Source organism: Bufo gargarizans, chromosome 8, assembly GCF_014858855.1.
Source record: "Bufo gargarizans isolate SCDJY-AF-19 chromosome 8, ASM1485885v1, whole genome shotgun sequence".
In the NCBI taxonomy this organism is placed as follows: domain Eukaryota; kingdom Metazoa; phylum Chordata; class Amphibia; order Anura; family Bufonidae; genus Bufo; species Bufo gargarizans.
The window spans coordinates 179789822-179803149 of NC_058087.1; the positions used below are offsets into that span (position 1 = coordinate 179789822).

A 13328-nucleotide genomic window follows, 5' to 3' on the forward strand; every position below is an offset into this window, starting at 1 on the left:
CCGGATGTCCGTATTTCCGTTCCGCAAAAAAATAGAACATGTCCCATTATTGTCCGCATTATGGACAAGGATAGGACTGTTCTATTAGGGGCCGGCTGTTCCGTTCCGCAAAATACAGAATGCACACGGACGTCATCCGTATTTTTTGCGGATCAGTTTTTTGCGGACCGTAAAATACATACGGTCATGTGCATGAGGCCTTACGGTTAAGTCTCAGACATGCAGCAACATGATAGGTTTGTGTTGCGCAGGGTGGTAAAACAACACCTATAGAAATCCATGGGCCCATGCCGCTGCGGAGGCACCCAGAAGTTCTTCTCACGGATTCCTACGGAATTTGGCAAATAATTGTGCAGAGCCAGTGTCTCCTAGGAGGAAAGAACACAGAGGCACCATATGGCGGCACATGGAGTGCCTACAGGTTCACAATACAGAACCCTAGTGCCCCACCAAACGCTGATTTATGACGTTTTTGATTTGGATGATTTTGTCCGTGGGTTTTTAATTTGTATGGTGCGGGCCCGCTCTCAGATTAGCGCCATTGAACGGCGCCACACCATGATCAGGCTCGCCCTGCAACTTTGCGAGGGGTCAGTGTGAAAACCACACCAAGAATGGACCTGTATATTCTTGGTGCGGTCTTGAAAACTTCCTCAGCACATGACCGTATGCACCGATCCAGATTTTTTGCGGATCACACGAGGGCCCATTTATTTCTCTTGGGCTGCAGAAAATGCGGCCAACACACGGATTTTGTTCGTGTGCCGTCTGCGTCCATGGCACAAACTATAGCAGACTGCTAAACAGATACAGTCTTGTGCAGGAGGCCTTACGCAAAATCTGTAGTAGCGCGCCCCCCCATGTATCATGTGCCACTTATAATACGGGCGTCTTCTCGTGTGGCTGAGGGGCCTATGGAAGGCTTCTACTGCAAGCTCCATATATCCGGCCTTTGGGCAGAATCAGGACAAGTACATATTGGGCTCTGTTCGCACTACCATTCGGAGCTTCTGTTGTGGTTTCTGTCGCTTTTGGCAGCAAAAACAACACAACATGCAGTGACGGAAAAATTGCCTAATCCCTAAAGGACCCCATTGGTCTGGATGTAGGACTTCTAAGGTGCAGGTCTCCTTTAAGAAGCATAGCGCCGCACCAGACTATGTGACATCCATGATATCACTCGTCACCTCCTTCTTCTCTAGGCTGTTGTATGCAGGATTACTAATCCCTGTGTAATGCTGCGGAGCAGTGTGTCACTCAGATGCACGCCTGCGGTGACACATTGTGCTACCTGAGCAGGTAATGTCCTCACTTCCGTCATACATGGAGGTGGAGCTGAGAACCTACGTCTCTCCCATGGCTGGTAATGATGACACGTCGTTGTGTCTTGGATCACCCCGTGGATCACTTACCTGCCGTTCACTGCACTTAAAGCTCCGGCACTAATACATTTCAATTCTGGCAACTGATCCGTAATTTTGGACGGAGATAAAACCGCAGCATGCGGAACTCAGTGCCGGAAAAGAAAAACGCTAGTGTGAAAGTACCCTTAGACATAAGATATACTTTTGACTACCTCTGCAACCACCAATCATATCAACAGTGCAACAGTAATTTTTATGCTCGTTGTGCGACCTGAGAATGTGAGCGATTTCACATAGGCAACACCCTATATCTATATATTTTTTCACATTTTATTTTTCCTTTCTGTGGTTTTTACGACTTTTTGTTACCTTTTTTTTTTTTTTTTATTAACGGCAACTCCAGATCTGTAAGTCTTTGGGAATTATGAAATGCAGAACAAACATGTTTTTTTTTTATCCTCGTGAGTTAAAAAAAAAAAAAAGTCGCAATACCCCGTTTTGCAACTTTTTAAATGCCTGTTTGACAATATTTTGTCGCACAGGTGTTTTTATCACATCCTCGCCACTTGGCAAGAGAGTAGTGGGGGCATGGGACATTGGCCCCAACAAATTTACTAACATTTTTACACCTTTGTGACTGAAGTAGTTTTTACACCAGGAGCACGGACATGCTGTAGGCGCGCATAATTTGTGATGAGACGCATGCCTGGTCATTAATTAGGCGCATGTCTTTGTAAATGACCCCCTTCAATGGCATTTTTTTTTCTAATTTAGGCCTTATACACACATCAGTGAATCACCGCCGTGTCAGTACGCATAACCCATTGGTTTTAATGTACGTATTCACACTTCCATGAATTTCCATAGTCTGTGGGTCTGTGGTTACTTCACAGAAGCACGCCTTAATTTCTTCCATGTTCACGGATCCCTCACGCCCATTATGGTCTATAGGTCCATGCCAAAAACATGGACGGCATTCGTGTTTCACAGACAGTTGGTAGAAAATGCTTTCAAAGTTTTTTTTAGAAGAGCAGTGTCCGCGGAATATGGATGACACATGGAGGGCAAAAAACAGACACATGGACCAAACATGGATCCTTCACGGACATCTTCATGGATGAACCACAGACCATCTTGTCATAGATGTCATAAAAGACACAGACGTGTGAATGAGGCCTTACTGGTGTTTTTGGGCACAGACATCCATTTTTCTCGCTCCTTAAAAAAAATGGCTGTGCCTTTTTTTTTTACGTTGCTTTTTTGCTTTTTTTCATCAGAATGGGGTACATTTTCTCTTAAAAACGTGTGGCTTGCAAAAAAAAAAAGGCACAAAATAAGCATGTATTTTAAACAAACCATTTGTAATAAAAATCCATAAAAAGCCACAAAAAATGCAGCGAAAAAAGCTGAAAAAAAGGCGTAAAAACACATCCCATGAACAAAAATTAAAAAATTAAAAAAAAATGTGTAAGTTAGGCCAGATATAGTTAAAAAGCCCAAACCAATGCAAACACGTGGCAAGTGAGTGGCCTGGTAAAGTTACCTGTGACTTGCAGGTCCGGATTTTTTTTGTGACTGTTGCGTCACAGTCGGGTTATGTCCCAAGTCGTGTTCACGTTCTTAATAACTACTTGTGATCTTCTTGATGAAAGGCGCCTTGTATCCCTGATGTTGTATTATGGCAAAAAACTCTGTGACGTGGGGCAGGCATAGCTGATACATTTATCATTATTATTTCTATGATTAATAACTGAGGATCAGTGCCCACCTAGACCTATGTCATATGAAAACAGAGCCTGATGGCTCCTCAGGATAAGGGCTTATTCACACGGCCGTTGTGGCTCCGTTCCATGCATTGGGGACCGCAAATTTCAGCTTGAATGGGTCCATGATCCGTCCGCACCGCAAAAAAATAGAACATGTTCTATTTTTTTGCCGTGTGGAAGCACGGACAGACACAACACGGAAGCACTCCGTAGTGCTTCCGTGGGGTCCTGATCCGTGCTTCCGTTCCGCATCAAGTGAATGGGTCCGCATACGTGATGAGGAGTGCACACGGGCCAGTGCCTGTGTATTGCAGACCCGTGGTATGTGGGCCACAATACGGCAACGGAACCACAGCGGCCGTGTGAACAAGCCTTAACGCTGGGTTCACACCTGAGCGTTTTACAGCGCGTTCAGACGCGCTGTAAAACGCTCAATACATGAAAACCAATGCTTCCCTATGGCCCTGGTTCACACTTGAGCGCTTTACAGCGCGTTTGAACGCGCTAAAAAACGCCCTACGCTCAAAAAAGTTCTTGAGCTTCTTTGGGGTGTTTTGTCGCGCGTTCCCGTACATAGACTTTCGGGAACGCGCGACAATGGACGTTCGCTTGTCTCTGTATGCGCGATTGTAAACGCCGGTACAATCGCGCATACAGAGCGCTCCTTTCAGAAAGCTCAGGTGTGAACCCAGGTAAGGCATCACATAGGGCCACACCCTGTTATTAGGCCAGAGCCGGGTTTTATGTCATATTTAGAGATAAGCGAATTTCAGGTTATGAAATTCGTTCACGCTTCGTTTACTGGTAAAAGGTGAATCGCGTTATGGATTCCGTTACCACGGACCATAACGCAATTCACCTTTTACCAGTAAACGAAGCGTGAACGAATTTCATAACCTGAAATTCGCTCATCTCTAGTCATAGTACTGAAATATAGGCTGCGGCGGGGGCGCTGCGACCGCATGCTGATCACCGCTAATTGCCGTGGTCTTGCGCCAAGTGCAGACGAAGGACATGGTTTTTATGCGCTCCACCTGTACTGTGAAAAACAAGGTCAATTAGCAGTGATGCACATGTGGTTACAGAGCCACAGCTGCATTTACGGAAGCCATAACTCCGACCTTTATATGGACAAATCATTACATCCACATTATGCTTTTCAGTTTGTGTTTAAAGAAAAAAACACCAACTTAGCAGTGTATTTTTTGGCGCTTTTAGTGGCATTTGTGTTGTTTTTTTATGGCTTTTTTTTTACATTTTAGTTTGTGCTATTCATGGCTTTTTATTTTTACAGGAACGTACCTCTGGTACCTCTGATGTTAAAGAAAAAAACATTTGTAAAAAAAAAAACATGTAAAAGACACCAAAAAACCAAAAACAATGCATACTGTATTGACGCTTGTGTTAACAATGTTTTTCCAAGCGGGGTAATATGGATATCTATAGCACGGAAATGCCAGAAAAGAAGGCAAAAAAAAAAAAAAAAAAAATCAGTAATAACAGGCAGAGCAGGTGAATTTAAATGCCATAAATGTGACACAAAAAAGACCGAAAAATATGTGTGTAATACATTTAATAACTCCTATAGACTCTGCAAGTCACTAGCCGCAGCAGTGACCCTCCTCAGTCAGTGCAAGGCCTGCACTGCCAGTCGGAGCCTTCCTCAAGTATTTAATAGGCCTCGGTGACATTGTGACCACGCTGTCCAGTGGCTGCAGGCAGACATTACTATGGGCGCCACGTTACTGAAGATTAGTCCATACACGCCAGGACTGGACACAGTTGGTTATTTTTTTCTATCTCTAAAGTCTTCTTCATACATGACATCTTTTAAACCTTTTTTTAAATGCTTGGAAAAAAAACTAAAACGCTATAGGCCTCATGTACAGAATCTGTCTAGCAGAGAAACTGGCAGGCCTTGTTGCCCATAGCAACCTATCACAACACAGCTTTCATTTTCCCACAGCAATCTAAGAAATGAAAGCCGAGTTCTGATTGGTGAACACCAGGCCCTCCTTGCAGCACCGTCCATTGTATAGTGGCTGTGCTTGGTACTGCAGCCCAGGCCCATTCACTTGAATGGGACTTCAGCGTCACGTAGGCCACGTGACCGAAGAACGCAACGTCACTGGAGCGCTGCAACCTTTTCATACAGTGCAGGTGCCAGACAACCAGATATAGATTTTTAAAGTAAGTCTGACAACTGCATTTTGAGCTAAAAATGGCGATAACGAACCAATGCAGCAACCAATCAAATTTCACCTTTCATTTTTCAGAGCTCCTTTGGAAAATGAAAGGTGGAATCGGATTGGTTGCTATGGGCACCTAAACCAGTTCCACTTTAAAACTATTTTGATAAATCTGAATATGGCCACGCGGTGATACTAGCATGCCAAAACTTTATGCATCATTGGTGTTTTTCCATTTTACGCTTTTATTTTGAAGCAGATTTCGGATGTGGATTTTGATGCTGTTTTTACGCCTGACATTGATTACAATGGGCATTTCCAATGCGGAATCTGCACTAAGAATGGGGTCATTCACAAAGACCGAGGTGTTTTTTTTTTATACCAGTTTCTGGACTAGGGGTCATAATCCATGACCCCTGTATTTTTATTTATTTTTACCATTTTTAATCCACAGGCAGAAGAAATGCCCCGTATGTTCACGTTCACACAGCGGATTCTGGCGCTGTCAAAATCTACCGAGCCCTATGAACTACAGCGTGGATTTCCCATTGAAAACAATAGAAGGCGGTTATTTTAGACGCTGGTTTTAAAGCAGTAAAACACAGCAAAATCTGTAGTGTGAACACGCCCTTACAGCTTCTCCCCCACAGTAAGTGTAGAAAGCCCCTTTAACACCCCAAGCCATTGCCCTGGAGGACCCCGCCATGCTTCTGATAAGGGCTCATGCACACGATCGTATGTATTTTGCGGTCCGCAAAAAAATACAATGACATCCGTGTGACGTCTGTTCTAAATCCGATTTTTTTTGCGGATCCGTTGTAACAATGCCTGTCCTTGTCCGGAAAACTGACCAGAATAGAACATGTTCAATTTTTTTGCAGGAACGGACTTGCGGACACGGAGTCATTTACGTTTTTTTTTTGTTTTTTTTATGCGACCCCAATGCAATGAATGGTTCCGCCTACGGGCCACAAAATAAAACGGAATGGATACGGAGAAAAAATACGTTCGTATGCATGAGCCCCATAAAAAAAGACCTTTCAAGGAATTGCCAGGTGAGGGGCGAGTGTCAGCTCTTGGGACTAGCTATGGGAGACACTACAACTCCTAGCAGGCACGAGTGTCAGCTCTAGGCACTAGCTGTGGGAGACACTACAACTCCCAGCAGGCACGAGTGTCAGCTCTAGGCACTAACTGTGGGAGACACTACAACTCCCAGCAGGCACGAGTGTCAGCTCTAGGCACTAGCTGTGGGAGACACTACAACTCCCAGCAGGCACGAGTGTCAGCTCTAGGCACTAACTGTGGGAGACACTACAACTCCCAGCAGGCACGAGTATCAGCTCTAGGTACTAGCTGTGGGAGACACTACAACTCCCAGCAGGCCCGAGTGTCAGCTCTAAGCACTAGCTGTGGGAGACACTACAACCCCAGCAGGCACGAGTGTCAGCTCTAAGCACTAGCTGTGGGAGACCCTACAACTCCCAGCAGGCACGCTGGGGGGTTGTAGTCTTGGGGCAGTGAGCGTCAGGCCCGGAGGAGGGCGGTGAGGGAGGAGACGTCAGGGCGGGAGGAGAGCCGTGTGTGGGGCGGGGCCGGCCATTCCAGTCAGGAGCCCGGGCTCGGTGCGCTGTGTGACGGGGCCTCCCCGGGCTCTAACCGCACTCCCAGCCCCCGATGGATTAAGTCGAGCTCCGAGAAGGAAAGTTGGGTTTTTCTCCGGGACGAGGACTGAAGGGGAAGCCGCCATGAAGAAGCAGTTCAACCGTATGAGGCAGCTGGCCAACCAGACGGTCGGGAGGTGAGTGCCTGCCCAGATGGCAGCAAGGGGGCCCCTGGGGGCCACAGGGCACCCTGCCCGCTGTGTGCACGTACTACCCGGTGTCAACTACCTGCTCCCTGTAACTTCTGACACTGTGCCCCTGCCTGTGCCAACTTCCCAAGTAATCCTGCCCCTTATCTGCCATGTAGTTATAGTGACCTGGTCGCTGTCAGTCGCCATGTACGTGTCAGTCGCCATGTACGTGTCGGCTGTGGCGTAGCCGTCGCGGCGGCAGCCGTGGGTCGGCTGTGACGTAGCCGTCGCCTCGGCTGGCGTGGGTCGGCTGTGGCGTAGCCGTCGCGGCGGCAGCCGTGGGTCGGCTGTGGCGTAGCCGTCGCGGCGGCAGCCGTGGGTCGGCTGTGGCGTAGCCGTCGCGGCGGCAGCCGTGGGTCGGCTGTGGCGTAGCCGTCGCGGCGGCAGCCGTGGGTCGGCTGTGGCGTAGCCGTCGCGGCGGCAGCCGTGGGTTGGGCATTGGTTTTCATGACCAACCCAATAGTTCATCCCTTGTTGATCGGCGGCGCCACCACCGCTGCTCCCCATAGGTAGCTTCTTATGGGGGCGTCACCCTTTGTCAACTTTGTTTATATTAGGCTATGTGACAAGGAAACCCCAGTGGCCCCTTTCTTAAGCTGACGCTAACTTGGTACCACCTGGGTGGCGCCAGGCAGGACTGCCCGTGAAGGTGTGCTCCCTCCTGTGCAGTCCCCTAGGACTAGTCATATGCCACCAGCGCTACCTGTTCTCAAAATATTCAGGAAAACACAGGCGCCGATCCTGGGGTTGGGGGGGTTATACAGTGTAGTCTTCTGTGGCACCCCAGTCCTCCTAGATGTGGCCCCCTTCCAGATTATACCTCCGTTTGCCGTCAGTGAACAGGGACACTCGATTCATTACAAGCCCGAAAAGCTGTTGTGACCTGATCCTTCTCACAGCTGAGGGTTTGCTGCAATAGTTTTCCGTCCAGACAATCCTCTGCACTGAACTAAATTAATAAGTCCCTGGGACCCGTGACACAGTGCCAGATCTATCGCGTAGTGGAGCCCGACGGACTTATAACGGAGCCCGTTATCGGTGGCGTCTGAGACCGCGGCGTAAAAAAAACGCGCCGTCTGAGTGAGGCCTGAGCAGCGAGCCCATCTCTCTTCTCTGCTGACGGTTTGCTTCAGTGTATCAGTCGAGAATGGATACAACCGAATCTATCACCTAAAGTTTTCCGTCTCCGGATAAAACAGGAAGGTTCCCATTCACTGACAGCAATGAGAAATGTCTAAAATGGTTCGGAATTGAAATAGAAAGTACATGAGAGCTGCAGACGTTTTTTGTGATGCGATGATCGGTCCGGTCACTCCCTTTAATGTTTGTTTTGGGCTGTGTATGTGTTTTGTGCTCATTTCTATAGTAGCCGCCCGGGGCCCTGTCTGTAATAAGCGGACGGCATACGCAGTGCGGGCACTATCGCTGCCAAAGGTCCCGGGAATGGCGTCCGGCGGTTTAACCGTATTTCCCAGTATACATCGGCACAATGACTGGGGACGGTGGCCTCCCTCCTGCCGTGCGGGGGGCTGAGCAAGAGCAAAGTAACTGGACGGGAGGGTTTTAACCCTTGCGATGCTGCCGGGGCCCTCACTGAGCTTAGACGGTCATCCACGTATCCACTGACTTCAGGAACGAAGGGTCCGGGATTGTGCTGCTCCACCTATGACCTCTCTGATACAAGGTGACTCTATGTGGGGCGTGCGTGGTAAGGCAGCACTAATATGGTCCCATTAGGTCATTACCAAATGCTGAAGCCCCTCAATTTTAGGAAGTAACAGACCCGCAAAGATATTATATTCTGACTCGGTGTTAACTAAAAGTGGAAAATCCTTTTAAAAAGGACGCTCATAGGGGACGTGTACCATAGTGTCGCTTGTGCAAACTCCAACAGAGCATGCTGGGAAATGTAGTTTTGCACTAACTGGAGAGTCACAGATTGAAGACCACTACCCTGTAGAGCAGTGATGCCCAACCTGCGGCCCTCCAGTTGTTGCAAAACTACAACTTCCATCATGCATTGGACAGCCTACAGCTCTCGGCATTCTGGGAGGTGTAGTTTTGCAACAGCTGGAGGGCTGCACGTTAGGCATCCCTGCTGTAGAGCATCACTTAAAGGGGCAGCATGCTAGGAGCTGTAGTTTCGCAACCGCTGGAGGGCCATGGCATTTAAAGGGGCTGCAGGCTGTCGGGGCATGCTGGGATTTGTAGTTTTGCAATCATTACAGAGCCATGTTTTGGATACCCTATAGGGTAGGCTTTCAGACTGGCATTTAAAGGGGTTTTCTGAGATCTTTATATTGATGACCAATCTGCGGGGGTCCAACAGCGAGGAGGCAGCGGTGCTCTGGTGAGTTCTGCGGCCTCCTTGCAGCTCGCCTAGCACAGCGCCGTAGGTTGTATAGTGGCTGTGCTTGGTATTGCAGCTCAGCCCCATTCACTTGAACAACACTGAGCTGCGCCTAGGCCACGTGACCGCTGATTGGTGGGTGTGCTCGGAGTCGGATCCCTGACTATCTTATCCTGAGGATAGGCCATCAATATCCAAATCTCAGACAGCCTCTTTAAAGGGATAACAAATACTTTACATTTAAAGGGCATGCCAATGATGCACGCCCAGATGTTCAGACTTCATTGATCCAAAGTCCCAGCCGTGTTCTCCAATATGTTCTTAATACCTAATCTACTGCTCTAGTAGGTTAATGGTTCTTTAAGGGTTAAGGCTGCCACGGAGCCAATTTATTTTGCTCGGCCTCGGTGGAATTTGTGTGGGTTGGTTTACATCTCGCCCATGACAGTGCGAGCATCCCATGGTCCGAGTGCTCAGCAGGGCTGTATATTATAGCGTATAAGGAGGGCAGCTGTGCCTATTAACCCTGTCTGCCGCAGGTGACGCTCTATGACTCTCTGCTGTCACCAGGACACTTAAAATTCCTTCCCCATTAATAATTTGCCAGGAGTCACTCACATGTTACATCTACCCCGATGATTTATAGGGTCCCATTGTCCACTGCCTATTGTTATCTGGGCGAGGACACGGAGGGGGGGGGGGGGAGTTTTTAATGAGCTGCTTTAATTACTTAGTCAGTATTAAAATTCCTTCAATCCGGCATCCATTCTACACCTTCCGCTTGATTAGCAGACCTTCTAGATCAGGGGTCAGCAACCTTCGGCACTCCAGCTGTTTGTGAAACTACAATTCCCAGCATGCTCAATTCATTTCTATGAGAGTTCTGAGAAGAGCAGAGCAAGTATGCATGCTGGGAGTTGTAGTTTCACAACAGCTGGAGTGCCGGAGGTTGCCTACCCCTGTTCTAGATCATGGATCTGCAATGTCCGGCACTCCAGCTGTTAAGAAACTACAACTCCCAGAATGCTCCATCCACTTCTATGGGAATCAGCTGAGCAAGTGTGCATGCTGGGAGTTGCAGTTGCTCCGCAACCGGAGTGCTGACCTTTTTGTTTTAGATTATTGAAGCGAATAGGAGCGGGGCTGCAGTAACCCCGGACGGCCACTATGCACCGTATGACGCTCTTCTGGTTCCTGCAAGCAGCTGTGTGGCGGGTTTTGCCAGGAGCCGGACCCCCACAGATCAGCAGTAGATGACCTATCAGGAAAACCCCTTAATGGGGGAGGGAATAGCAAATATTTTTGCATTGGACGCCTTCCCGGTTGATGGTCACCTGTCCGTAAGCATGGCTGCGACTGCGCTGTGTGCTCCACCGTCAGCAGACAAGTCACTCAATGTGAGAACACATGCCTCTAGCTGTATGCCAGATAGCATGGGCTTAAAGGGAGGTTTCCTGTTTCATGTAAGATTACTTTTCTTTTTCTTCCAGTATCTCTGCTTGCTGCCCATGAAAGGGAACATCCAGGGATCAGATTTTTCTCTTGGAATGAGATGTGCTGCTAAACGGATACAATATTATTCTATTCACTGACTGCTATCAGAGATCTTGTGCCTTGCGAGAAATTGAAACAGAAAGTTGCTGAACGAGGAGTCTTTTGGTCTGGATAATGTGGCCAGCACATGGGAACGCCGCTCTCTCTCGGATGCGTTCCTGACAGGCTGCCCGGCCAGTGGGATGATATTAAACATGCGGCCGCGGTCTTGGCGTTTCCGGTGTTTTGTCTTTGGGAAGTGGAGTTGATACTGAGTATAGGGAAATAATTAAAGGGGAAGCAGCCGTGGATTGGCCTCCTGCTCCCCTGGAGTCCTGAACAGCAGTTTTACATATGTGACATCCAGGGGTCTAGAACCCTGGGTGGCGGCCACTATGGAAGCATTAAAGGGGTCTTCCGAGTGTTTAATACTGATGACAAGTCATCAGTGTGTGATTGGTGGGGCTCCGACACCCAGCACCCCCCGACCGTGGCTCCCCACAGCTTACCAAGCACAGTGCCGTCCATTGTATAGCGGCTGTACTTGGTATTGCAGCTGAGGCCCACTCACGGAGCTGCGTCTAGGTCATGTGACCTATGAACGTGACGTCACTAGTCTGGGAGAAGGCCGCACCACCTATTGGGGCACCGTGGTCTCTTCAAATGGTTGATTGGTGAGGGTGTTGGGAGTCGGACCCCCACCAATCAGATATTGATGATCTATCCTGAGGATAGGTTATCTGTATACAGTCAGTAAATCCCTTTAATAGAGGGCTTCTCCTGTGTTGGACATGCAGAGATTTTCTTCTATGTATGGACCCCACGTGGGCGTCTTTTGGGTGCTTTTGCTGTTATATAAATGGACCCCAGGATGCAGATGTGACTAGAACCTAAAGGGGTTACATAAGTTAAAGGAATCCATGTCAGATAGGTATGGGTCCCACCTCTGGGAGCGTACCGCACATGCGCAGTGGTGTGCTTTCCAACGCGTTGCTATTTGTTCACTTTGGGGGGGGGTCCTGTTCCTGTTCCTGAGATTGGAGCGGGTCCCAGACACTATGTATCCTCTGTGTCCCAAATAGAAATCCCCCTCTAAAGTGACTGTCCATTTAGGAGCTGCAGAGGCCAAAACAGGGTCCTTTTGACTTCCGTCAGACGGGTGTACATTGATATACCTCCTTTTTTCAGTAGTAGCCAATGCTATACAGTGAAGTGAGAGCCTTTGGACGTCGTGTCCCCCCCGATGTGTTTGTGCAGCGGGATACATCGCGGCCTTCGCAGGTATGCGTCAAATGGAGCCTGAAGATGCGATGTGATCGGGCCCAAAGTCCATCTCGCGCTCTCCAGGAAGTCTGTGCAGGAAGAGAGAATGTCCTCATGATGCGTCTGATTGCGAGGTGTGAGGAGACACGTTGGCATTGAGAGCTCGCCTCAGTTTGTCACCCCGATCTCTACCGTGTTGTGCACCCCTTCATCAGGACATGATGAAGGTTGTCTCCCTTTCAGTAGTATCAGATATTTTGCTGACCCAGAATTACATCTGCCCCCCCCCCCTCCGAAATCCTGGACTATTGAGAGGAGAATTCCTGGCATGTCGCAGGAATGTCGTTTTCCTTGTGCTGACGACGTCTGTTTTAATTTAACCTGAGCGTTCACTGCTTCGTGAGACCAGAGGGGGCTTCGCTTGACTTCGCTTTAGCACCGATGAGGCGAGTCCGCATTTTGTGGTCCAGTTGCGCGTGGTTTGCTCAGTTTCACACTTGCGTTGTGGCATTCCTGTTTTAAGATCCGGCAGAGGATCTCAAAACTGGAATTCAATGGATCCGTGCCATTTAATACCTTGCCATGCATCCTTCTCAGTCAGATCCGGTCGTATTAAATCGAAACTAAACAAACCTGATCCGACATGAAAATTATTGTAAGTCAATGGACGCCAGATTCGTTTTTTTTGTTTTTTTTTGCTAACAGCGCATGCGGCGGTTTTGTGTCTAGTCAAAAAACGGAGTAGAATGCATCCTGATGTTTTGTCCCCATTGATCTGGATCTCAAAACAGGAATGCCACAATGCAAGTGTGAAACAGGCCTAATCGTGCAAAACGACTTGTTTTTGGGCAATTCACTGCAAGAAGGAAGAGAAAAAAAAGCTATTTTGTTGCAATGTGTAAACTTGCCCATATAACGGAGATCCTGGGTTATCAGAGCCTGGTGAGGTCATCGGTTGGGGATCCGCTAGGTGTTCTGCAGTCGGATGGTGACGTACATACCTTAGCG

General features: G+C 48.4%; 1 protein-coding gene across 5 annotated transcripts in view; it reads left to right on the forward strand.

The window, feature by feature from the left end:
- The first annotated feature begins 6897 nt into the window (after positions 1–6897).
- Positions 6898–13328, forward strand: part of ARHGAP17 (Rho GTPase activating protein 17) — a 72622-nt gene continuing 66191 nt past the window's right edge. For all 5 annotated transcript variants that reach the window (XM_044302913.1, XM_044302914.1, XM_044302915.1 and 2 more), the window contains exon 1: positions 6898–7120. In XM_044302913.1, the coding sequence (XP_044158848.1) occupies positions 7068–7120 (53 nt within the window). In that variant the 5' untranslated portion in view covers positions 6898–7067. The remainder of the gene's footprint in view (positions 7121–13328) is intronic.